The 27,912-nt window shown below is 40.1% G+C and overlaps 1 protein-coding gene across 1 annotated transcript in view; it reads left to right on the forward strand.

The window, feature by feature from the left end:
* The window catches only part of LOC137503147 (zinc finger protein ZFP2-like), a 57,229-nt gene extending 50,750 nt beyond the window's left edge, over positions 1–6,479 (forward strand). Inside the window, exon 3 of the mRNA XM_068230621.1 lies at positions 6,273–6,479. Within this exon, the coding sequence (XP_068086722.1) occupies positions 6,273–6,479 (207 nt within the window). The remainder of the gene's footprint in view (positions 1–6,272) is intronic.
* Positions 6,480–27,912: the final 21,433 nt, after the last annotated feature.

Below are 27,912 nucleotides of genomic sequence, written 5' to 3' on the forward strand. Positions count from 1 at the left end.
CTTATTTTCCACAGGAAAATTTTGAACATGTATCAGAAGTGATAGCTCTGAAAGAAGAAGTTAAATCAGAGTTAACCGAGCCAGAGTCATCGCAGGAAAACTCTCTTGAGGTAATGTACATAATTTGATAAGTCATCATCTGATAATGGAAATGGGTCGTTAATGGCTCAACAGATACCGGGGTTTGTTACATCTTTTTAGTGCACATGATTGATAGTCCTACTGATAATATACTTTCTTATGAGATGACTGTTTACATACCTAGTTTTCACTTTTCTTTCAAGTTTTTCCACTATCTTGTGTTATGAATTGTGCAGCAGTTAGGATTATTCCAAAGACCTCTACTCTATGTCATTTGGTGGCTGGTATCATTCCTACTAATACTTTTCAATTCGTTAATTAGGTTTGAACAAAAAGTAGCTGAAAGATACATTCTTTTGTTACTGTTACAGGATATTTTACTAGTTGTTTCCAAATGAAACACCTTTGTTATGTTATTGATTATATTAATTATTGTTTTCTAAATAATACAGTAATTTATTGATACAAATTGCAGGTGATATGCTTGTTTACTGTGTTTGTTCACTTGTATACTACACACATTGTAGCCATCTCGTGACAAGTGAAAAATATTCTTTTTCTCCCTAATGTGGTCTGTGATGGTACTAGTCCATTGTGACTTATAATATTTGTACCGGGAGGTGCACCTCAACCCGCGCATTGAAAAGAAACGCCATAGGGAACACTATCTGTCGAACAAAACTTGAAACTGCTAATGCATAAAGTTGGGTCATTGATCAGAAGATGTCACTACTGAATAACTGAGTAATATGTTATTTTAACGTTTCCTAAACTGACTGGATTCCTTTGTTTTGTTTTGGTGTACATCAAAAAGGTTGAATTTTTCTCCATAGATGTCCCCACAAAAAGCTACGGTCATGCACTCTGGTGCAAGGTGGAATAATTACTGATTTAAAGAAGTTTTGGGTTTCTAAGTGTTTTCAACTAAATTTACTTTCATTTATTTTGATACTTCAGTGTTTTGCAACACTTCCTTCTCATCCTGCCAGCTTTGAAGTCTGGCCTACCGAGCTCGATAGCTGCAGTCGCTTAAGTGCGGGCAGTATCCAGTATTCGGGAGATAGTAGGTTCGAACCCCACTGTCGGCTGCCCTGAAAATGGTTTTCCGTGGTTTCCCATTTTCACACCAGGCAAATGCTGGGGCTGTACCTTAATTAAGGCCACGGCCGCTTCCTTCCCACTCCTAGCCCTTTCCCGTCCCATCATCGCCATAAGACCTATCTGTGTCGGTGCGACGTAAAGCAAATAGCAAAAAAAATAAAAAAAATAAATGAAGTCTGGCCAATCACAAATTTTCTGTATTTATTTTTCAGGCAATCATAAGCTTCTTGTAACTTTTTGAGTATCAAATAAAATGAGAGGGTGTGGTCGGAGTTTGCCCAGAGCCTTCTCGAACCCTCCCCTAGAGTATGAAAGCCACGGATTTTTCTAGTTACCTTGTCTTGTTCTCATCAAATTTCTGAGTGTGTGTGTTATGACAGGAGGCGGGGTGGCTAATTCTTTGGCAGGCTGAACGTTAGCCCAGGTAATGGCCACTAGCTATCCCCGCAAACTTACAGGAGGGGAAGCTTCTAATGTTTAACTATGCAACCATCTGTTTTCAAAATGTAAGCTTTCATTCTGGTAATGTAAAATTTCATACAGACTTAAACTGTAAATTGGGGATAGAGAGTGTGTTACCCTTTCGAATTTCCCTTCAGTTTATCTTGAGCTGACTACAATTTTGTAATCTTTTTCTCCTGTAAATCACTCATTAACTTCTCTTTCGAGTCACCTCAGTTGTGTAGAATTAGCCTCTGCATCATCGGGCCACAAGCCCAAGTAGGGTTTCAAAACTTGATTTTCAAGGATTGCATGTTTACGATTGCATACATTTTGAGTTTGGACCAGTATCATAACCTGTTGTTCTCGTCCATGAAGGCCCAGTAGTATGGGTACTAGATTCCGCTGTGTAAAGGAATTGTAGGTTGTGCCTAGAGATGCCAGAAATTGTAAGGTTTTGTGTAATGTTTCCTTGAGTAGACTGTAAGGAACTGGGAGCACAGCCTCCTTGGTTGAATTTAAAGAGCATGTAAACTCTTGCCTGGTATTGGTGCAATTTTGAGTGGGGCCTTTGGAAGGCCATATGTGTAACCTTTGGAGCAAGGTGCTCTTGAACTGTGTCTTGGGAGATATCTCTCGTTATCTAAACAAACACAACATTTGTGACGTTGTAAACTTGTAAATTGGAGTTGGAAGCTCAAAACTTGTAATTTCCAACCCTTGGATTTCTATTCTTGTTTGCCATTTTGTACCAGACATTTTGTTCTTTGACCTAGTGAAGAATTTTGTTAAATTTGAGATCTGAAAAGAAATATAACCTTTGTTTTAAAGTTTAAATTAATATTTGATATCGTAGATAGACCCATTCATGCTGACACCTTCTTTCACCTCTCTGAGTTCCACAGATAATCTCGGAACAATATTACTTAAACATGCAATGAGTAAATAAGTCATTAAAGAGTTATCTTGCCTATCTGTTTCATACTTCGTAAGGGATAGTGTTTGTGAATTGGCCTTGTAAGTTCATCATTACTCACCGGAACATTCGTTACATGAATGAATTCATCATTACCAGGATGCACATATGATCACTGTCATTGTCCACTTCACAGCATGCGTGTCATCTTCTTTCACTACGACTATGTTGCTATGGGGTATTTCATTGCCCATTTATTGAGATATTCATTTCACCATCTCATCCAGGAGTTCTGGGTTAGCTGCTGAAAATATAGCCCTTTGGGCAAGGTTTTGATGAGAGAGGAAGTTTAATCATGAGCAGAGAGTGTAGTAATTGGCTCTCCTTTAAGGCAATAGGTTGTAGGTAGGTAAGAAGTGTCAAAAGGTTCATCATTTAGCTTTGGTGAGAGGATGTATGTGTTTCAAGAATGGTACATTCTTTGTTGGTGAAGTGATAAGAATTCATCACTTGTCTGGGGCGTTAAATCAGACTCTTGACAGCTGCTTCCTAGATTCCACCAAAGTGTGGTGTTGCAGGAGGGATGAAATGCCACATCAGTCCCATGCCTGCTGTTGTGCGAAGAGTTGGTTTTCTGAGAGTTATTTTACAGGAAGACCTTCATTTCTGTAGCTGCTCCGTAGAAGTTTGTGCCATTATTGCTGTAAATGTTCAGGGGTTGACCTTTATGAGAACTAAGTTGATAAAGTGCGGAGAGAAATGTTGTTGTGGTGAGATCAGATATCATGTCTAATTAGAGAGCCTTGGTAACTAGCAGTCTGGTCTTGTTCGATTTCACACAATTTTTTTATCAGAATTGGGCCAGCATAGTCTGTTCTAGTTTTAAGGAATGGGTATGTCGGGTTTAAAGGCACCATTTGTGTATTTCTCATTAATTATTCCTCTGTGTAACACTTAGATTAGAGTAATCACTGTCCTGATTTTTATTCCGCCAGGCGTGAGATCACGGCTGATGATGCGTATGCAATGGGCGAAACATAAATTAGTATGACACGATGTAACACCTGAGATGTGTATGAGTGTGGCTTCTTTCTGTTCCCCTTTCTGAAGAGATCCTAAACTTATCTCTCAGAGTGTTGAGTGCCAGGATGAAGTAGTCCAAGGTGTTCTGCCATCATAATTATATTTGTGAGGTGATACAGAATTTCTAATGTTTCCAGCCACTAGTATTGGAGTATTGCGCAGTCATCCACTGACAAGAAGATGGCCTTCTTGATCTATGATTGGATTAATAGTCTTTATATGAGTTGTTAGTTTCCTGCACAATATTAATATAATATTTGTATAAAGGGTTCAACTCCGATACAAACGGTGGACTTTAATTTTCACTCCGTGGGTTGTTTACAACATTCTCTGATAATTATATGTTACAAATCTCATGACTGGTCCATATTGAAATGTACATTAATTCAACGAGGTTACAAAAGTTTATTGCAATACTCGTATTCAATACACATTGGGTTCTTAAAATTAAGAATTTCATCTTATCATACTAATTTAAGGGGACATCTTTCATCCATTGCATGTGCATTTTCAGCGGTGATCTCATGCCTAAGGGATTAAAATCACGATCCTGATTACTCTAGTCAAAGTGTTACGTAGAGTACCACGTGTTAAAAAAGGAGGAAACTTAGTCCCATGCCTGCAGTTGTGTGAAGAGTTGGTTTTCTGAGGGTTGTTTTACAGAGAGGCCTTGATTTCTTTACCTACTCCAAAGAAGTTTGTGCCAATATCGCTGTAAATGTTCAGCCTACAGCCAACAGCGCATAAGCTCAATGCTCTGCCCTTCTCCTCTCCTCCACCACACCTCCTTCCCTCAGTACCACACAGATACAATACAAGAAGTGCAAGTGTCATTAGTTCTGATGCTGCATAGGCAACTAGTTCACACCTGAATGGTCGACGGTGTAGGTAAATGTATACACAGTGTTTTTCACAAAATTTAACCCTTTTTCTCTGATCTTAAATATCGTTCTACCCTCCTCTCATTACTGATTGTTCACTACACATCCCTCAATAGTCGATTTCAACAATGAAGCTGTAGCCAACTTCAAGCACGAGCGTCTCCATGTGACTAATTGGAAAAATGGAGGCTATCACATCACGTAGTAAAAACATACACAGCAACACACAGTCATGAATCTTTTTTCACTTCAACAAAAATAAGAAGAGAGTGGCCTCCCCGTACAAATATGGCTTTAACAGGGTGTCCACCTGTATGGAAAACCGCAAATCAGGGAATGTCAGAGAATTCGATTAATAGTGGGAAATGTCAGGGAATTGAGAAAAAATCTGGAAATTCGTTCTTCGGCCAGATAAAATGGACATACCTTATTTATCCCTTAATAGAAGCACATATTTTAATTTTTATAACACTGATCTTGGGTATGTCTTTTATGCCAGGAATAAATTGTAAAGAAAACTGAATAAACATTAACAAAACCAAGTGTGATCTTGAATGTGAAGTAACCAATAGCTTCAGTAGCTATATGGATAGCCTATAGCACTATGATCAGTTGATCCAATTTTCAATGTTTTGATTTGCTTACTATTGCACATTCTGTGTTGTTGGTGAATGGAGAGGCCTATATTGTGTTTTCAGCTTTCTAATCGCTTAAATATATGGTTTCTGCAATGAAATATGCATATAGACAAAATTCCACAACCCAACAGATGGCTCTGTTTGTTTACTATGTAATGACGTGTCATTACCTCGTAAAATGTAAAAAGGGACAAAAAACACTGACTGAATGCAGGTAAGTGTGAAAATCACTTGAACTTAATACTCATTCGAGTGCTCATTGCTATTATTATTATTATTATTATTATTATTATTATTATTATTATTATTATTATTATTATGATTATTATTATTATGATGATTATTATTATTATTACAATTATTAAATGTGCTGTTGTAGGTAAACCTTGTGAAAATGTGTAATGCATCGTGACACCGTTTGGACCACGCCATGTTGCGTTTCTACCCTATCTGATGAAATGTTTTGTGATGGATATGAATGAGGCTCCTCAGTAATCAAGTGATTTGAGGGTGTTATACAGCAGTGGAAGTGATAAAAACTTGCGGAAGTGTTACGTTTGTATTTATGAATCGATATACCAACACATTTTGTCGGTATTGATGTTCTTTTTCTTCCAAATTTGCATTGTAAAGAAAATGGGCCGCCGAAACTACAGACTTGGAAGCCCAGCCTCTACCATTAATGCCAACATAGACCACCTCGTGAAGTGCGCGCTGGACGACTTCTATTACTCGGACAGCTTCCTTGCAAAAATTGTGCAGGCCATTTTGACCTGCATAACAGAAGTGGTTATAAGAGAACTTGAAAAACGTTTAAAATTTAATATCAAAGCATTTTCAGAGTTAACTGAAAAACTTGATAAGAAGGAGGTGGAAATCCACAAACTGAAGGAGGATATGGACTCAAAATGTGATTCATTTGAGCAATACAGCAGGAGAAATAATGTAAGAATTTTTGGTATCCCCGAATGTTTGAATGAAAACTGAGATGAACTAGTGCTCAGCATGTGCAAAGCAATAGGTGCATATGTTACACTTAATGATATTGAGAGGTGTCACAGACTAGCTCCTTGATCACCATGGAAAACAAGACCTATCCTATTCAAATTTGTGTCTTATTGCTCACGGCAGAATGTCTTCACTAGGAAAAAGAAACTGAAAGGCTCATCCACAACAATCTGTGAAGATCTTACAGCTACCAGAATGTCCATCATGATGACAGCAATCCAGTGTTTTGGTTTTAGAAACACTTGGATTGACTCAGGAGGCATCATAATCAAGAAGGCTGACGGGATGAAATTAAAAGTGTTCCAGTTAAAGGAACTTCCTATGGCATAAGCTTCTCTTGCAGTGCTATTTGATCACTCGACAATGTGAGTCCACTCCCATCCTTTACTGTAAGTCACAGCTGAGGAGCTAGCGTTTTTTTTTTCAAGTAAATTTGTCTATCTATCTATCTACCTATTCATTTACCGTATTTATTTATCTATCTATCTAAATATCTATTCACTTAATCTGTCTTCTTATCCTACCACCTGTCGATGTACTTACGCTTTAATGAAATTTTCCTAACTGGTTCTCTTTTAAGTCAGGCCTCCATATTATGTGTACATAGCTCTAACGTCAACACTACATAGAATAAGCTCCTACTTGAGTATTCTGTGTGCCTAATCTGCTGTTGCATGTTATCACTATTATTACTGACAATTTAATTACCTAAAATATGTTAATTGCTGACCATTAATAGGATGTAGTCACATGGTGTGTTTTAGTTAGTTTCAATTTAGCAATTGGCAATGCATACCACAAACAGCCGTAATCCCTCTGACCCTAGTAATATTTTCCTTTGCTACACTTCCCCTTCCCCACCCATCACATCAACCTGTCTACCTGCTAGTCCATTCACCCTAATCTCCCCCTCCTTGAAGCTACAACACACATTCTCCAGTCAGCCCTAAGTAGACATAAAAGCACACTTCACTTATGTCACCTTAGTGCCAAGAGTTTAGTTTCTCAAACTTGTATAGATGAACTAAAAGCAATTTTCATACCACTGTCCTTTGATATAATCTTATGAAGTGAAAGTTGATGGAAATTCAAACATCAGGCTAAAAATCTGGAATTATCTGGCTACTGTCTTCTGAGGAATGACAGACTTGGCAAAGGGGGGAGTTGGGGTCTGTGCTTTTGTCCCTTTGCGCTAGTAACCTCAATTTATCTGTCAGTCGCCTCAACAGTATGAGCAAAAACCTGAGTACATGTTCATAGACGTACAAGTCTCTACTGTGAAATGCTTAGTAGGTGCTGTATACAAGCTGCCTGAAGCGGCGTGTTGGGAAAAAATTGAAACATGTGTGAGGCAGGGGTAAACTTGTGTGACTCATGAACAGCCGAATTTAAAGCAAAAGCTAACCAATGCAGAAAAATGTCCCACCTGGAATGATCTTCATGATGAAAAGGGATCAATGCCGATCGAAGGTTACGATTGACCCGCTCAGCCAGAGATGGTTAAGGGTAAAAAGCAGAAGTTGTTACATGTGAAATAGACAGGTCGAAACAGACTTTTTGGAATAAGTTAGATGTGAATGCCTTAGCATTATCGGAAAAAGTATATTGACAGGGACCAAAAGAAGCAAAGATAATATTATGACAAGAAATAGTTGACTGAGCGGTTGCCATCATAGTCGAAAACAACCATGAAAATCTAGTGAAGCCATCTACGCACACCAGAACGAATTTATTTCCGTTCCCCTTCCGTTCCGACGTAGTCTATATATAGACGCTCTATGGGGTGAGCTGCTTGATGCGATGACAATAGCCCTAGCTTATTGGCTAAGCAAGCAAGATTTACAAGCATTAACCATTACCCTAATTTCACCGCCCATACTCTTACAAATAAACATCTCTCTGATCTTTTCCCGAGTTTTGAAGGAGCCTAAATGTCTCATGATAATATTTGAAGACCATGGTACAAGCACGGCTGGAAATACTACTTTCATCTTGTGATCGTGCCTCGAAGGGCAACACAAAAGCCCGTTCCTCAATATGTAAGGGACAAACCTGTTACCCAGAAGAAAGTGTTTCCATAATGGGAGACAGCACTGTATCTCCACGTTGATACTTCTCAATATCCCGAAATAACATACGGGCATCAGTCAGAATAGCACTAATACATGAAGGTATGGGCGTGGGAAGACTAGAGCTATCTTCCCGTTCACCCCTTCCAACCTCATTGGAAAACATGTGGCTTAGTCCATCAGCATCTGTATTCTCTGACCCCCTAATGTATCTTACATCAAATTGGAATGCAGAAATCCTGATAGCCCAACGGGTAATACGTCCTGTATGACGAGACCTAGCTAATACGCATTTTTATGCTTGATTGTCCGCCTGTAATTCAAATCTGACATGTTCCAGATAAAGGCGGAACTTCTCCAGGGCAAACAATACTGCCAAACACTCAAGTTCATAGATAAAATATTTAGCTTCTGGAGCCGATAAGGTCCTAGACGTATAGGCGATGGGCCGCCTTCCGAATTCCGCTTCCTGAAGAAGGACAGCGGGAACAGCAGATGAAGGGACATCTGTTTGGACTATGAATTTCTTAGAGAAATCTGGCATGGCTAATACAGGGGCGTTACAAGGAGCTAATATCAGGTCTTCAAGAGCGGCTTGCTGTGACGGCCCCCATTCATATTTGACGCCTTTCCTCCGTAGTAGTTTCAGGGGCGCCGCCCTATTAGCGAAGTTAGGACTGAACATTCTGAAAAAATTCACCTTGCCTATGAACCTGGCAATGCCTTTGATGTCCTTAGGAGGCTTGACATCACCGATAGCGTGTGTTCTGGAATGATCCATAGAAACACCATCGGGCGACACAATATGCCCTAAGAACAATACAAAGGCTTAGCAAAAGCTACCTAAGATAGTTTAACAGTCAACTCAGCCTTCCGAAGGCGATTGAGGACTTGCTTCAGATGATCTAACTATTCTTCGAAGGTCTCTGAAAACACGACGACATAATCGAGGTAGTGGTACAGATATTCGAATTTTGTATCAGAGAAGACCCTATCTAGCAGTATAGTAAGGACAGCTGCATCCGTGTGGAGCCCGAAGGGCACGCGGTTATATTCATACAAGTTCCAATCCGTAGCGAAAGCCGTTAGATGTTCTGATTTTTCTGCTGGATGTATCTAGTTATATACCTGATTAAGATCAAGGATGGTAAAGAACGTGGCCTTTCGAAACCAGGAAAACAAGAGTGAAGATCAGGAAGGAGCACAGATTGTAAAACCACCTTACGGTTCAAAAATCCTGTAATCAATAAGAGGCCTGAAGCTTGCTTGGGGTTTCGGCTCAAGAAAAATGGGCAATGAATACGCCGACTTTGAAGGTCTGATAATACCGTCCCTTAACATCTGATCGATGATTTCCTGATGAGTGGGGACAGCCTATAAAGCGGAAACCTAACTGGAACAGAATCTGTTAGATCAGTCTTATATTCAATAAGGTCACTAACGCCATGGATATCAGAAAATACACCAGGAAAGGACTGACACAACCTTCTAATACTTTCAGCCTGCTCCTCAGGTAGCTTCCTAAGATCTAATGACATCTCACTCTAGATAGGCGGAATAGGTGAACATGATACAGAATTATATTTCAATAGGGGAATATAGCAGTTACTAGCTAGTTTGAAGATGCACGCTTTACTCTGAATCTCGAGCACGAGACAAGTATTAGACATGAAGTCGGCCCCTAATATTAGAGGACAAGACAATTATTTAGCTACAAACAGCTTAACTTTCCAGGTAAACTTTGGAATACGAACTTTAGCAAAAATGAAACCTTAAATTTCTAATGGAGAGGAGTTAGCGGAAACACACTTAACAGAAGTTGGAACAATATTCATGTTTCTAATTTAGAATCCCACTCTTCAGAAATTTATGAACTCACACTTTCTGAGTCTAACAGAGTCGTGACTGGTTCATTATTTACTTCAATATTTGGAAATGGCACGAGTCTTGGGATCTCTGCCGCAATTCTGAGGCATTCCCTAGGGCTTTCAAATGATAAATTAAAAGAAATTTCACACGTAACTGAATTATTACTTGATTTCACGGGGCCAGAGCCTCGAGAAGGTGAACATTGTGACACCGCCAAGGACGCTAGTCACTTCCCATCACTTGGATTTTTGGAGGCGGCACCAGAAGTCGAACAAGATGGTGTGCTGTTAATCTTGGTGCGATTCTCGTCAAGGTGAACAAATGAGCCGCATTTAAAGCAACCTTGAGATGGATCTGCTCCGTTCCTAGTCGCACTAGCTTTTATCGAGGGGCATTTGTTTCGAAGATGTTCATTTGATCCACATGGCTAACACTTGCGAGTGGGAAAAGTTCGGCGATGTGGTGGCTGAGAAATGTTAGAAGACGGAGGGGGCTCCTTGGAGACTCGTAACGTATCGGTGTACCTTACTCCTTCGGCCGACAGAGCCATTGCCTCTAATTCAGGGACGGTTTTAGGTCCATATGCAAAACATATGTACTACTTACAGGGCGGAGAGATACCATCAACGATCGCCTGCACAATTTGGTCTTCATTGAAATGAAGAACGAATACCCTGGTGTAAAACTTAATATCCTGAATAAAGTCTGCCAGGTTCTCATCCAACCTCTAGACTCTAAAGTAGTACTTTTGGATTAACGAAGACATGGCTCTAGCCGGAATGAAGTTAGCCAGTAGGTGGGCGTGGAAGTCTTCTGTAGATGATCGATCAGCTATTACTTTAACTATTTTGTCCGAGAGGACGTCTACAGAATAAGGGTAAATCATTTGAAATATTTGGGAGTGAGAGAGAGCAGACACTAAACCATGGTCCTGAAATTCCACTAAAAATCTTAAGAAAGAAATGACTTTATTAGTTGAATTAACGGAAAATGGTAAGCTGCTGAAACCGGGCAATATAATAGGGGACTGCATTGAAGGTGAAGAAGGTTCGACCACAGCATTAGTCATAAATAACGTTGGAAGTTGTCTTGGATGAGCAGACCCTGTTTCCGATGGGGCAGATGTTTTTGAGTATCCACATATGTTCTACTCTCAATCACTATACTAGATTCCTCCTCAGTAGACAAGTTTATCGTAGGGAATTGGTCGCTTTTAGGAGTAGCGACCCCGGACAACAGTTGACTAACCCTATTCGACATATCAGAGAGGTGTTCTAATAGATTACTGGCTTCCTTAGCATGATCGTCCTTCAATTTTAGAGACAATAGGTCCCTAGCTCTATTGTAAAAATGGAACAGTCTAGCTTGAACTCTCTTAATTCGGTTGGCAGAAGGGTCACTCATTAAAAAAACTAACTACAAATGCTAGTTCTGTCGTATTATCAGTGATAGTGGATAGAGCCTCACCAATGTCCTTTTCTCCAAAATACCGAGATACAAATAGGAAGTTCTGGAGATTCCTTAAGTTTGGCAATATCTACCACAACCGTGCCTCCAGATTGGACCTTCTTAATTAGGAGCTCATAGATTAATTCCTCCTTGTGCAAGTACCCGGGAGCGAGGACTTCGCGAGGACCCGACATGTTGACAGAAGAATGAAACAATTTAGAAAATTTCCAGCAACCGAGGACATTCTTAGAGTTCGGAGCGATTTCTACGTTTAGCCGTCAAAAGGGGCTTTATCTAGACCTATTCAACCACGCTCTGCTGCCAGTTACCGAGTTTTCATGGATCACAGAGAGGTGAAAGAAGGTGCTACGATAGTCAAAGATTAAATTAAAACTATAAAATAAAGTTTATATTTCTTTTGAGATGTTAAATTTTAACAAACAATAATATATCAGGTACAGAGGTAGTTTATTTACAAAATAAAAAACAGAAAGCCTAGAAAATATTAATTACAAAATTCGAGCTTCCAGCTCCCTATTTACAAGGTCCCTACGTCACTACCGTTGCGTTTAGTTAGATAGGCAAAGAGACGAATCTCCCACTTCGTTTTGCAGGAAATTTAAAATCACAATATTCAAGAGCATTTTTCTCCAAAGTTTACAAGTTATGGCCCTCCAAAGGCACCATTCAGTATCACAGAAATATATTTTACATTTGAATAAATGAGCCTCAGTGCTCTACAATTCTACCAAGGAGACTACGCTTCTAAACCCTAACAGCCTTTAACTTTTACACTAGTGATTAGACCGTGTTGCTTAATCAAATTTACACTTTCTGGCCTCTGTAGGCACAACAATTTAACAAGGCCATATCAATTGATTTTTAAGTGTATACAGGTGTATCGAGTACTCATTCTGCCAGACCTTCTTTTAAAATTACAGGATCAATTACTGGCCCAAAAATCAAAAGAATGGAAGCAGAATCTTGCGCTCCTTGAAATGAAATATTGAAACCCTACTTGGTGTATTGGCCCGACGATGCAGAGGCTAATCCCACACTACTGAGGTGACTAGATGGAGGAAATTTAAATTACAAGGCTACAGATAGAAAACGGTCACAAAACCATAGTCACCTCAGAAACAAGTTGATAGGGAACTCGAGAGGGTGTCAGACTCTCTATTCCTGAATTTCAGTTAAATACACTTATTTACTCGAACTTTTACATGAGAAGAAAGAGAAGTTTACATTTTAGGAAATGGACTGTTACATAGTTAAAGATTGGAATCCTCCCCTCGAATCAGCTTGCGGGGATAACTACTGAGATAGAGAAATGGTGGCCATTACCTTAGGTGATGTTCTGCCCGCCGATGGATGAGGCCACGCCTCCTCTCTTAGCACACACTCAGTAGCACGATGATCAGTAAGACAAGTTAATTCGGAAAAGGGTCAGCTTTTATACCCGAGAGGAAGTTTCGAGAAGGCTCACGACTAAGACCAGACACACCCCCTCATTTTTATTGGACGTTCGAAAAGTTACAAGAAGCCTATGATTGGAAGAAAAATAAATACACAACATTTTTGATTGGCCGGACTCCAAAGTTGGCGGGATGAGTAAGAAGTGTTGAAAACCTAGAAGTATCAAAAACAAAGAAAGTCCGTTCAGTTCATAAAACCAATAAACACACATTTTCTAGTTCCACTTTGCACCAGAGTGCATGACATCAGTTTTTTTATAGAGACATGTATGGAGATAAGTCCGAACTTTTTGAAATAGTTGTTACCAACTGTGATGCACCAAAAAAATTCCAGTCAGTTTAGGATACCTAAAAGAAACACATTACTCTATAACTTTAGTAGTGATATCTGTTGACCAACGTCCCAACTTGCACTAGTTGTTTTAATTTTTATGTGATAGATAGCGTTCTTCAGGGCGCTTCATTTAAATGCACGGGGTTGAGGTGAACCTCCCGGTACAGTTATCATCATTATTAGAGTGTGTTTTTTGGTACTTAATAGTTTAATTGCCGAGCTGAGTAGCTCAGGCGGTTAAAGTGCTGGCCTTTTCTTTCTTATTGTGCATGAATGTTGAGTATTCAGTATGAAAGCCGCTTGGATCTTCAAAATTATGATTGTAAACTTCTAAAACGTTCGAGTGTAGTTAGTAAGTCGTAAAGCGAAATTATTATATTTCCCCCCGTGAAAGGAAGTCGAACTTGATGTGTTGCAATTAAACACAGAAGCTTTCAATGTACAGTCATTTAGTTAGCTTCCTCGTTTCTTGCCCATGTAAAAAGCCACTGGTTCGATTCCTGGTCTGGTCGGTGATTTTTTAATTTCTTTTAGCTCGAAGGTTGTGTGTTTTGAATCCTTTAGCTATTATGATAGCAGTCCAAGGGAAGTGCGCCGAGTTTGATTCCCAGGCGGCCTGGGGATTTTTTTTTTTAATTGCTCGCTGCTCTAATGTTAGTCACCAAGTTATATAAATATTACAGAAGGCAATTACACGTCTCCAGGGTTCAAATATGCGGCCCTGAGCTCAATGCGCGAACAATAAACTTTGTATTCCCTGTCTTAGCAAATAAGCTAGTCAACTTGCTCGTACCGCCGATGTTCTTTTGCTGAGATGTGCACACTAGGCTAATTGCTAATACAATGAACTTTGTATTTGATGTCTCAGCAAATATTTCCAAGTCTAAACAGCATGTTCCTACAATCACTTTTTTTGCTGAGACGCACAAATGTCACGACCTCACTATACTAAATTTGTTGCATTCTCTTTCCACATTCAGTTAACATAGTTTGTGCTACTCGTTCACACTTAGTCGTCAGTGAAAGAAAAGCTCGTCATCGATTCCGTGTCGGGTTGAGGACTATTAACATTTGTTTATTCTTATGAACATAAGACGTTCAGTTTTGAGCTGAAGTTAGCTCCAGGTCTGCGAACCCAAAACAGCGATTATTTTCTTTACTCAGAATTAGAAGTTTGAATTTTTGGTGTTAGATATTTGAATACCACTTCAGCTTTGGATCCAAGCGAGCTCCGTGTTCAAATCCTAGTTCTGTTGGTGATTTTTTCCTTTGAATCTTGTAGCGCTAAGCCAGGTGTTTTAGTGAAACACATAAGCTGTTAATGTACAGTCATTTAGTTAGCATGATTTTTGTTTCCCAAGTAAATGAGTCCCGGTTTCGAATCCTAGTTGGGTCGGCGATTTTTTAATTTCTTGTATCACAAAGGTTAGGTGTTTTTCAATTTAACACAAAATCAGTGAAAGATTTCCGGGATATATTCCCAGTCGGTGTGGGAATTTTTAATTTCTCGCAGCTCAAACGTCAGGTGTGTTGAATTAAATGGAAACTTTCAGCGTGCAGTCATTTATTTAGCGTAATTCTCAATGCACATGTGTTAAACCTTTCACGATCTCCATAGTCCCATACCACCATATTGTTCCACGTTCAGCTCTGATCCCTGCATCATACCTCATTCTCTATTGCCCTTTAGTTTTTAGCCCTTTTGCCAATTGGCCTTTTTTCATTTTGTCCTTTAGCCATTTAACACTTTTGCACATTTGTCCATTTACCGTGTTAATTTTTAGCCTTTTGCGCTTTTGGCCTTTTGCGGTCACTCAACTCCATGACCTCATGTCACCTTTCAGCGTTATGCCCGTATGAATAAAGCACATGTATTAAGCTTTACACCGTCTCCCTAGTCCTATTAACATTATGTGTATGGCCGCCATCCATCTCCAGGCTCAGCTCCTAAAGCCCATGCACCATGTCTCATTTTGTCTAGTTAGGTTAAACCAGGGATTGAATCTCAAACTCGAGTCTGTAACGCCCTTGTAAGGTTAAGCCGGGCAGGAAATCCGTGCCTGTTAGCTTAAGTCAGCACTCTTGGACATCAAACTTGAGTCTGTAAAGCTAATGACCTTGTAAGTGTAAGCCTAGGGTTGAATTCATGGCCTGTGATTTAAGGCCTCGAGTCGAATACATGCATGTTAGGTTAAGTTTACACTCTTGGCCAAGCCCTACTTTTCAAATCCCTCCTCCCTCCAAAGTTAGGTCATGTGAGGTTAATCATTTTCTTTAGGCATGATTATTACATTACGTATGTTCATCATTTATTGAAAACCTTAACTTCATGAACATTCTAGTAAGAATCATGATCGAATAACTAGAAGAATGATCACTTTAGCACATTAAGACGATTTGTCAATCTGTCTACACACATTATAGAAGACTGCCTAATAATGGTTTAAATTTTGCATTAATTAGACACCTTTCATTAATTAGACAAGGTTGGTGTTGTTGAGTGAGCACAGAGAGTGATCATCTTAAACTGAGCTGGTCGCCTCATGTGCTCAATAATATACTCTCCATAATGCAATATTAGTTGCTACTTCCTCGCTCTTCATAAATATGAGCTATCATCCCATTCTGTCACTTAACAAGGCTTACATCCGCGTTCATTAATTTTAACGTAACATATTTTATATCAAAAGTTTAGACCCTAATGTACATGAAAAACATTTGGGTGACAATTTATACTTCATTGGTGAAATTATGCAAGTTGAGGTGTCATAGTATTATAATAATAATAATAATAGTATATAAAAAATTCACAGAGGAATGCATCATATCCAACCCAGTTAGTGTTTTAGGTTCTAAGTTAAACAGATTGTTCTATGACTTTTAACACTTGATTGTTAGTGCACTACGCTGTTAATGAAATTAAAATAATTGAAGACTTATAATATGAGCACATTTCAACTGATAGATGTAATTTCATATTCAAAAAAATAGAACAACATGACAGACTAGAGATAGGAAGTTCATATTCACAGGACATGTTCATTAGTATGTTCTGCAGAAACAATTAGCATTTATATCACCCAGTTTCAGCATGTGCCCTATTGCCTAGTAGGCACTGGGTCCTCGTGGGGCACTGATTACTTATTCCATGTGTGATGGTATCGACACGTATAAGGCGCGAAAGGCATCCTGCTTCATTCACCTGGTTCCACAGTTCCTCTTTGGTGGTTGGCATTGGATCACAGCGCCGCACCCATCCTTTCACCATGTCCCAGACATTTTCTATTAGCGACAAGTCCGGTGATCAGATGGGCCAGTGTAACATTCTAACATCCTGTGACAACAAGAAGGAACATGTGATCGCGCATTGTCATGTTTAAATATGTCGTCTGGGGAATCGTGCAGAAAAGGTATGAGTACGGATCACTGGATATCATTCACGTAGGTCATATTGTTAACAGCGACCTGGATATGCACCAACTGTGATATGTGGTTGTACTCAATAGCACACCAAACCATAAAGCCTTGAGTTAGCGCTGTATGTCTTGTGCGAAATGTAGTCAGTGTCCCCCCCCCCCCTGCCTGCGGCGAACCAAAATGCGGCCAGTGTTTTCAAGCAAACACAACCTGGTTTCGTTCCAAAACACTATCTGCTGCCAATCCTGTCCCCAGTGACGTCGTTCCATACACCATTGCTGTCTAGCATATTTATGCACGTTAGTCAAAGGTAGGTGGAGAAGTGGACGATGAGCCGGTAACCAGATCGTAATAAACAGGGATGGACTGTCATTCCTTATAGGGAGCGTGCACGGTACTAGTAACAGAGCGCTCTGGCGGAGTTGCGAGAATTAATAATTAATTAATACAATTTACAATCTACTTAATACAGGGGTATCTAGTACCCATACTACTGGGCCTTCGTGAAGTAAAGATCACGTTAAATTACTGGCCCCAACTCAAAAATGTATGGAGGCGTACAGTTGCGCTCCTTGAAAACCAAGTTTAAAAACCCTACTTGGGCTAGTGGCCCGATGATGCAGAGGGTAATCCCACACCGAGCTCGATAGCTGCAGTCGCTTAAGTGCGGCCAGTATCCAGTACTCGGGAGATAGTAGGTTCGAATCCCACTGTCGGCAGCTCTGAAGATGGTTTTCCGTGGTTTCCCATTTTCACACCAGGCAAATGCTGGGGCTGTACCTTAATTAATACCATGGCCGCTTCCTTCCCACTCCTATCCCTTCCCTGTCCCAGCGTCGCCATAAGACCTATCTGTGTCGGTGCGACGTAAAGCAAATAGCAAAAAAATAGTAGCTAATCCCACACTGCTAAGGTGACTAGAAGAACAAGTTGCCTTTTAATTTACAGGAGAAAAACGGTTACAAAATCGTAGTCACCTCAAGATAAATTGAAGGGGAACTCGAGAGGGTAACGAAATCTCTATCCCCGATTTAGAGTTTAAGGCTTTATGAAATTCTAGATTAGCAAGAAGTAGTTTACATTTTTAGGAAGCGGCAGGTTACGTAGTTAAAATTAGAACCATCCACTCGGGTAAATTTTCGGAGATAGCTACAGAGATATAAAACTGGTGGCCATGACCTGGGCTGATGTTCTGCCTGCCGAAGAATGAGGCGCCCGCCTCCTGTCTTAACACACACACTCAGTAATTCGACGATCAATAAGACAAGATAACTTGAAAAAGCCGCAGCTTATATACCCGAGAGGAGGGTTCGAGAAGGCTCTGGACTAAATCCGGACACAACCTCTAATTTTTATTGGTTAAACCAGAAACCTACAGTAAGCCTATGATTGGCTAAAAATAAGTACAGAAAATTTGTTATTGGCCAGATTCAAAGGCTGGTGGGATGAGAAGGAAGTGTTGCAAACCTTGAAGTACGAAAATAAATTAAAGTTAATTTAGTTGAGGTAACCTATAAACACAAAACTTCTTTAAGCCACTCATTCTTTCACCTTGCACCACAGTGCATGACCTCAGTTTTTTGTTGAGGCATCTATGGAGAAAATTTCAAACTTCTTGATGTACACCAAAACAATACAAGGACATCCAGTCAGTTTAGGAAACTTCGAAATAACGTATTACTCAGTTATTTAGTAGTGACATCTTCTGATTAATGTCCCAACTTTAAGCATTAGCCGTTTCAAGATTTGTTCGATAGATAGCGTTCCTTAAGGCGCTTCTTTTAAATGTGCGGGGTTGAGGTGTACCTCCCGGTACAGTCGTGTTTAAATATGTCGTCTGGGGTGTCGTGCAGAAAGGGTATGGCAACGGGTCGCAGGATATCATTCATGTAGGTCAAACTGCTAACAGTGACCTGGGCATGTACCAACTGTGATGTGTGGTTGTACTCAATAGCACACCACACCATAAAGGCTTGAGTTGGCGCTGTATGTCTTGTGCGAAATGTAGTCAGTGCCCTGCCCCCCCCCCCCCCCATGCCTGCGGCGAACCAAAATGCGGCCATCGTTTTCAAGCAAACAGAACATGGTTTCGTCCGAAAACACTATCTGCTGACAATCCTGTCCCCAGTGACGTCGTTCCATACACCATTGCTGTCTAGCATATTTATGTACGTTAGTCAAACGTAGGCGGAGAAGTGGACGATGCGCCGCTAACCAGATCGTAATAAACAGGGATGGACTGTCATTCCTTATAGGGAGCGTGCACGGTACTAGTAACAGAGCGCTCTGGCGGAGTTCCGAGAATTAATACGGTGAGAGTGCGTTCCGCTGAAGTGAAGACTTGCGTCATAGTTACGGTAAAAATTATCTTTGCATCTTGTCGTCAAGATATGAGCTAATGCTATGGATGTTATAATTCAATATGGGGGCCGATAACCTTCGATGTTAGGCCGCTTTAAACAACAAGCATCACAGTACAATATGGGTTTGAGTACATACACTTCCAAAATAGTCGCAAGTCAACAGTGAATAACGCGCAGAAACTAGTTGACAGTGGTCGTGTGTTACAAGTTGAAGAAAGACGAACTGTTTCCAGTTGTACACTTACTGGCTTTGTCATAAGACAGGCGAGTGTTAGCAAAAGCCCGTACAAGGTTACAATTGAGGTAATTACGTTAGCTCATTATTTTTAAACATACAGTATTATATTTTAATTTTATGTGATTCAGTGAAGTTTGTAATACTTCGAATTTCTATTACAGCTTGACATTCAACGAAACTGTGTTGAATCAAACTGTGACTGTGTGGCTGGTGCCAGAGGGCGCTGTAAACAAGTATGTGCCATTATACAGTACTGCAATTCTGATTCAGGATTTAGTGAGACAAATTTGTCGCAAGAATGGGGGAAACCAAATTTGAAAACAGCTGGTATGTAGTATTATCGCTGTTAATTATGTAATAAATTTAAGTGCTCACAATATGATTAATACAGTGTAGATTTTATATCTTCTATGGTCCGTAAAACATGCGAAAGGGAAGAAGGCTGAAGATCTATTTCTCAAGAAGAGGGCGAGAACTGACAAGGGTGCTGTTATTACCATCGATGAAGTAGGAAAAACAGATCTAGATAATTCGCCTTGGACTGAAATGATTAGAGCGGAGATGAAAACAGTCTTAATCAGTAGCTAAAAGTTTGTGTGAAGAGTTTTGCAACAATAGCGTCAGTATTGGCATAAGAACAAATTTTAATAAACTCATGAACGAGTTGCTTCAACTTCAAGACGATTCCACTGTGTTCACTTCCGGAGAGTTTGTTTTAAGTGACGATTTTTATACTTCCCATATTACGGTAACAACAGAAAAAATAATTGATATAGCATTTAAAACTCAGTTTCCATGTTCAGGTGATGAATGGTTGAAGGTGCGGGCACTACGCATTTCCCTTTCAAGTCGAGCCCACCGGGCCTGTAGGACGCGAAACCCTCATGAATTAGCAAAACAATTCCTTGAGGAAACTCCCGTCTCTCATAGAAATCTTATTTATGGCAAGGCTGCTGAGGGCATTGCCCTGAAAGAGTGTTCCCCTTTAACAGGATTGGAATGTGTAACCTCGGGAGTAGTAATACCCAGTAAACAACCCTGGCTTTGTTCTACACCGGACGGGTTGGTTCTAGGAAAGGATGGACATATTTCCAAGGTTCTAGAAATTAAATGTCCGATTTCGTGCAATGATAGACCAATAATTGAACCTCCTGACACTATAAATGTTAAGTACTTGCAAAGAGACTCAGGTGGTAATTTGAGACTGAAAAAGAGCCATATCTATTACAGCCAGTGTCAGATATTGTTATATTGTACAAACATTCAGGAGCTGGATTGTTATGCATATACACCTCTGGGTTCTGTTATTGTCCCTGTGAAGTATGATTATTCCTTTCTTGAAACATCCATTCCATTGTTGGAAAGGTTTTATTTTGGCCACTTCCTCTCTTTATTGCAGCAGAAGATGAAAGCCTAAGGTTAGTAAATGATGGTTGAATTATCAGTACATCAAACGTGAAGAATTAAAGTCATACAGAGTTATTATATGCTCTTTTTATTAAATAGTGAATTATGATTAAAATGTACAAGCGTTAATCTCCTGTAAATCATGTCTTATCTGTCAGCATGTTCCTGCTGTAGACCTACTACCATATTGGAAATACTATGCATACTTTTTAAATATAACTTAGGTTCCTAAACAGGTACCGTAGATATAAAAGTACATTTAAACCTGATATTATTGTCATAGGCGAAATTAATAACAATTGTAACTACCTATTGTAACTACCTATGAATCTGCGAAAACTCAAATTTCGCGAGTGAGATTTCCGGTGAAATTGACTGTGCTCTTGACAAGCTATTGACAGGCAGCATCCAGTAAGCAAATAAACAGGAATTTAGTTGGAATAAGTAGATAACACATCATGTTCCTGAGCGAAGTTCTGACAAGAGAGATTTATACGAGTGGATTATGTGAAGGGGTTACAGTTCTACGTTCTTTATTATTGGTGGCAAGGAATTTGCTAGCACACAAGCTACGTAAACAATGTCGCTGATATACGCAAACAGGTCTTTAGAAATATTTTTCAAGATTTTGAAAATTTTCACCCTCAGTATGCATCTTTCAGCATGAATTCGCACACTTGCTACACTCTGAGTTTGTAACACTTCATCTTCTGTAAATCTCCCATTGTGAAGAAAAGGCGGCATAACAAGTAAAGAATGAGGTGACTGTGTTTTAATGCCTGGCAATCCTTTGTCGCCTAATATAACGTCCTCTTCACTCAAAAGATTTAGGAAGCCTGAATTGTTAACAATAAAAGTATCAGTAGTTCTTCCACCATAACAAGGGGAAACAAAAACAATAGTTCCGTTTGGGGCCACAGCTAATAAAAATTTAAATGTATAACTTGACTTGTACGAAGAATACATGTAACATCTCTCATCTATATTTGCTGGCGTTTCTGATTTCATTTCTGTGCAATCTATTATAACTCGTGCGTCAGAATAAAATGTTTTAAAAGCGCAAGGCAAAGTATTTTGCACGGATAGTTTGCTGGGCCAAAAAATAAAATTAGAAATGCGTTTCTTGACTACTCCGAGAGCAGTAAAAATATTCGCGCAGCAGTAGTCCGATGTACACCAAATATGACTGCCAAGGCAGCAAAAGTTATACCCAATTTCATTTTCATTAAAAAGAGTAAACAAACATCGTTATTACTTATATTTATAGACACTTCAGAAACAAAGAAAGAAAGAAAGTAAAAAATTGAATGTTTTAAATGAAACACTTGTTAAATCCTTCAACTGTGCCTCACTGTATCTGGTATCCATGAAATCCTCTGCATATGTTCAGGGGGGGGGGGCGGTGTTGGAACCATAACTTTTATCCACCTTCTCCGAAATACTTGAATGTACTGTGTTTGGGTTGCACTGTGTGCCTACATCATTCCCACTAAAAACAAAAGTGAATTCGAAAGTTGTTGCTTCAATCTGAAATGCTGCTTCACCGACTGATGTAGTTTCTCACACTCATTTTTCACAATAAATTCATGAGTTTTCTGATTAGAAGACGTATGTATATTTGAGCATTTCATTCGTTTATTCGCTCTTTCAAACCGCTATACATCACATTCTCTTTTCAGTTTCTTCTTATAGCTCTCATGAAACACAGATAGTATATATGATGGATGATTTTCAATATTACTTGTCTTTCCTCCAGCAAAATGTTCACTGCAAATGACGGAGCATTTGGTGGGTTCCCATGGAGTTCCATCTGCACTGAAATGCTGGAAAACATTTATTATTATTATTATTTTTATTATTGTTATTATTATTATTATTATTATTATTATTATTATTATTATTATTATTATTATTATTATTATTATTATTATTATTATTCGGCCTAGTCAAGACACGTGCACATGGAAGGACATGACTGTAAACATACGAACCTGCTGAAATGCATACTTGAAATAAAATGTACTCTTTCAAAGTGTACTTAAATGAACGTGTTCTTGACTTGGCATACCTGGTATGTTTGAAACGTGCGATATGAAATGTGTGATTTAAATCACAAATGATATAAGGTACTGTACTTACTTGATTCTTCCCAAGCCGAAATCTACTTCCTGCGTCTGTCCGATTCCCATGGACGACCAGGGAATGTGTGAAATGTAATTCCTTTTCCATGCGTGTTTCTTTATGTGCTGTGGCAGTTCACTGCACAACGGTTTCTATTTTATTTAGGCATTTTGATACACCACAACTACTACTACAATTTCACACCCACAGTTACACAGTCTGGACTGACCGCTCAAGACACGATCACCGAAACGTTACCGATTTCTTCCGCGAGAGGCGCTGAGAGTGGCCCTGCACGCTCCCTATAGTGTACGATGTGTTACACTGTTTCACTGTTATGCCAGAGCCGAGCAGGAGTCAAATCTGTGCTGCAATGCCATTCGGATGAGGTGTCGATTATCTCGGGGTGTGGTGGGGTGTGGGGTGGTGTGGGTGGTGTGACCAGAGCCATCTCGTCGTGTTCCACGGCCTTCTGTGAATGTTCTCTACACACCCCTTGCACTGCCGACACACTTCTTCGCACACAAGCAGCAATTTCCCGGATGGGTGCATCACGTTCTGTCATGCCAATAATGCGCCCACTTTCAAACTCACTCATTTGACAGTTCTTTTCTTACGTATGTCTGTGAGGCGTCCTGCACGTCTGCTCAAGTCACACTGATCCATTACCTTCGCTTTAGAGCGACAACAGGAGCCGCAGGCACAATTTACCAGTCGGTGGTGGTGCGCAGAGATATCGATGTGGACCTTTAACCTGAGAGTCGATATGGTTCAAATGCTAATCATTTCTTCAGAACATACTAGTGCACATGTCCTGTGTATATGAACATCTTATCTCTAGTCTTTCAAGGTGTTCTAGGTTTTATGAACATAAGTGTATTTCAATCATTCACAAAATTTACCAACACCAATAAGTAGATCAGAAGCGATAAGAATCTGTAACAACACAAAGTAATGGGAAATCCGAGGGTGGGAGTAAAAGTCATGGCAATTTGTTTTTTCCTTGAAGATACCAGTCCGGTTGGAAAATGTGACATATACAGACGAAAGAACAGGGTGTTAACTACATGTGTGAACAAGGAATACCACTGAAATATCGTAACACACTAATTTATTACGGTAGTATACAGGGCAGTATGGCTTGCCCGGTGCAAATGTATGACAACACAGTACACATGAAGTTGACATGACAAACCTAGGCCTAAAGACCCTGCTACTGACACCACACGCTGCCAACGATGTGGGAGGCGCTGAATACCATCTGCCTCAGCATTTGCCGCACCGTGTGTGAATCGGGTCACCTGTTGGCGCACAGCATTAGCAATGTCCTCTCGTGTTGCAAACTGCCTACCACGTAGTGGTTCCTTAATCTTTCGAATGAAATCAAAGCCACAGGGCGAAATGTCGGGTGAGTACGGTGGGTGCTCCAATTCTTCCCATCCCCAACGTTGCAGTAGCTGCCATACACACTCTGCTTTATGTGGTTTTGCATTGTCGTGCAGGATTATTGCACTGTCTACAAGATCCGGACGTTTTTTTCGAACGCCACGTCGTACCTGCCGCACCTGGAAGTCCCTGTAGTACTGTGCGGTCACTGTTCTGCCATGTGGAACAAAGTGGCAAACAATGACACCCCTGACGTCATACGCGGTGATCACCATCAGTTTGACTGGGAAAGGATTCTGACAGACCTTCTACCTCCTTGGTGATCCAGCATGTCGCCACTCCGCGGACTGACGTTTCAGTTCTGGTTCGTATGCCCTGGCCCAAAATTCATCGATTTCGATTATTCGTGACAAGAATTGATCGCCGTCCTGTTGCCAGCGTGCATATATATATATGAAAATAGATGTGAATTAATGAGGCACTTCCAGAAATCTCAGAAATTTGAAACTTGGTACGGAAGAAGCTGATGACCTCAGGATCCCTGGAAAAATCGAAAATTCCCTAAATTCCCTGAAGGAGGCACGCTGTGGGATCTCAAATTTTGGGCTCAGCAAAAGAACGCAGTCGTATAATTTATCCAAAGCGACAACCTATAGGTTTCGTGGGCTTAAAAATGTACAGGAATTTCCTAATTTTTATCCCCCGTCCCCTCAAATCAAGATGGCGGCACAACCTTCCAGACGAAGTAGAAAATTAAAATTTGGAGAATTTATAGCTTTTAGTCCCTAACCGACTGAAAAATTCCAGGACGTTCAAATTTTTCACTTTTTACCCGCAAAGATATATCGAAATATGAAGGCAGTTAATGACTGTGCAGACATTCCTTTTGAGGTATTTGTTGGCTAAACGGTAAGTCGTATCACAAAACGGTTGGCACAATCTCCGTCCAATTTGGAGTGATCTACAGTTTTGGTCCTATGATTTTTTGTCGTATCTCTCTCCCTTATACGTTAGATTTGGCCGTATTTCTGGATTGTTCGTAATTTTGGTGATTTTTACAAGTATATTTCATTGTTTGACACACTTATAGGAATGATAGGATCATCAAGTTAGGTGCGTACATTGGCACGATCAAAGGCCATATGTGGACCAAATTTCATTATTCTAGCTTATACATAAGTATGCAAAAAGCAATGTTAAGCGTTACAAATGTGGCCAAATATCACCACATTCAAATGTTTAAACTCAATTTACCCCCTAAATATGGGAGATACGAGGAAATGGATTAAAAGCAAATATATAGAGCGATAAAAGCGGCGTCTGACGGTGCAAACCGTTTGTTAATATCATGCACCTTTCAGGAGTTATGAATCTCGAAGTGGAGGTCTGCACTTTTAAACGTGCTCATGCTTATCCGTCATCTCTGTAATTATAAAAGGAAGTGTTTGTCTGTCTGTGTGTGTGTCTGCGCGCGATGCCCAGCAAACTATACAGCACACAGAGATCTGAAATTTTGAACAGAGGTAGATGGGAGGGGGTCCGAATGCACCTCGAACCCGGAATTTTCATTTTCGCTTTCGTTGGTGAGTTATGAACGAAAAACCATCGGAAAACGTGCATTGGGATATGACAATCCAACGTGCTGTCACCAAGATTAAATGCATAGAGTCGCTGTCGCTAGGCAACGTACATAAGATAGGTAGAGAGCACAATATTCAAGGAGCCATTTTACGTCCAGGACGTAGGAAGCTGTTTTTGGTCTTATATGATGTGAGGGCATATGACGGTGTTGATGATGATTCGTTCGTCGGTTCGGGACGTTAAGTCTTGAGCTATTCGAGAGCAGTGGGCTATGCGCCGGCGGCGGGTTTCATCCTCTTCATTCTTGCTATCATATATCATGTCATTCATTTCTTTCAACAAGCAACTTTTACAAGAATTACCCGATGTTCTACACAGTTACAAGTCTATCGACTACAAGGCAGAGCTTCGAAAGACTTGGAGTCACCTGGAGTTCCCTCGAACATCTTAGAGCGGACGATTGTGGCACCAATTATCCTTCTTAAGAATAAGAATACTGCCCTCTGCAGTGAACACGACTCTGAAACTGATGACTAATATTATTGAAGCCATTCTCCTGATTGGGCATGTCGCGAGCGAAGTAATATTCATTCCTCGGATTCGAATAATTTCTTCGGATATACAGTTTAAGTTTACATGTCTGCAGTGTTCAAAATAAAATTTCTCCATGTAATAATAAAGCAAGCATAATCTCCTCCTTCTTCTTACTATATATAAAAATGGATGTTGTATGCATGTATGTGTGTGTGTAAATGACACATGTCTTCCTAAACCACTGGAGCAATTTCATCCAAACTTGGTACACTTATGACTTACTATCTGGAAACGAGCACTGTGGGGGTAAGCCATCCGTAGCTCCCTTAGGGAGGGGGGGCAGGGTATAAAATAATCGAAAAAGTGCCGAATCCACAGTTTTCGGGGTCGCTGAGATGAACAGTGACACTCCCGATTTTTCAAAAGTCAAAGTTTAGCTCCCTTTCTCATGGGGGGCGAGGTGGGTCAGATAAACAAATTAACGAAAATAGTGTCGAATCCATACTTTTTGGGGTCGCCGAGATGAATAGTGACACTCCGGATTTTTTAAAAGTTCAAGTTCAGCCCCCTGTGGGCTGGGGGCGAGGGGGAGTGATGTATAAAATTAAACGAAAATAGAGTCGAATACATAGTTTTCGGGGTCGCCGAGGTGAATTGTACACTCCGGATTTTTAGTATCAGGAGACAAACCACGTGGGGTAAGACAGTCCAGGAACCCTTAGGGGCAGGGGGGCGAGGGGGCTGAGATATAAAAATCATCGAAAATAGCGTCGAATCCATACTTTTCGGGGTCGCTGAGATGAACAGTGACACTCCGGAATTTTTTAAATTCCAAGTTCAGCCCGTTTCGTGGTGGGGGGGCGATGGGAGAGTGATATATAGAAATAATAGAAAATAGTGTCGAATACATAGTTTTCGGGGTCGCTGAGATGAATAGTGACACTCCGAATGTTTTACCAAATGGGGTAAAACACCCCAGGAACCCTTAGGGGCCGGAGGGGGGCAAGGGGACTGAGATATACAAATCATCGAAAGCAATGTCCAATCCATAATTTTCGGGGTCGCTGAGATGAATAGTAACATTCCGATTTTTTGAAACTCAAAGTTTAGTCCCCTTTAGGGTGGGGGAGGGGAGAGTGAGATTTAATAATAATACTTTAGATTTGGCCGTATTTCTGGATTGTTCGTAATTTTGGTGATATTTACCAGTATATTTCATTGTTTGACACACTTATAGGAATGATAGGATCATCAAGTTAGGTGCGCACATTGGCACGATCAATGACCATATGTGGACCAAATTTCATGCTTCTAGCTTATACATTAGTATGCAAAAAGTAATGTTAAGCGTTACAAATGTAGCCAAATTTAACCACATTCCAATTTTTTCACTCAATTTACTACCTAAATATGGGAGATACGAGGAAATGGGTTAGAAATAAATAAATATATAGAGCGATGAAAGGGGGCGTCTGACGGCGCAAACCGTTTAATAATATCGTGCACCGTTTAGGAGTTAT

The sequence above is a fragment of the Anabrus simplex genome, chromosome X (assembly GCF_040414725.1).
Source record: "Anabrus simplex isolate iqAnaSimp1 chromosome X, ASM4041472v1, whole genome shotgun sequence".
In the NCBI taxonomy this organism is placed as follows: domain Eukaryota; kingdom Metazoa; phylum Arthropoda; class Insecta; order Orthoptera; family Tettigoniidae; genus Anabrus; species Anabrus simplex.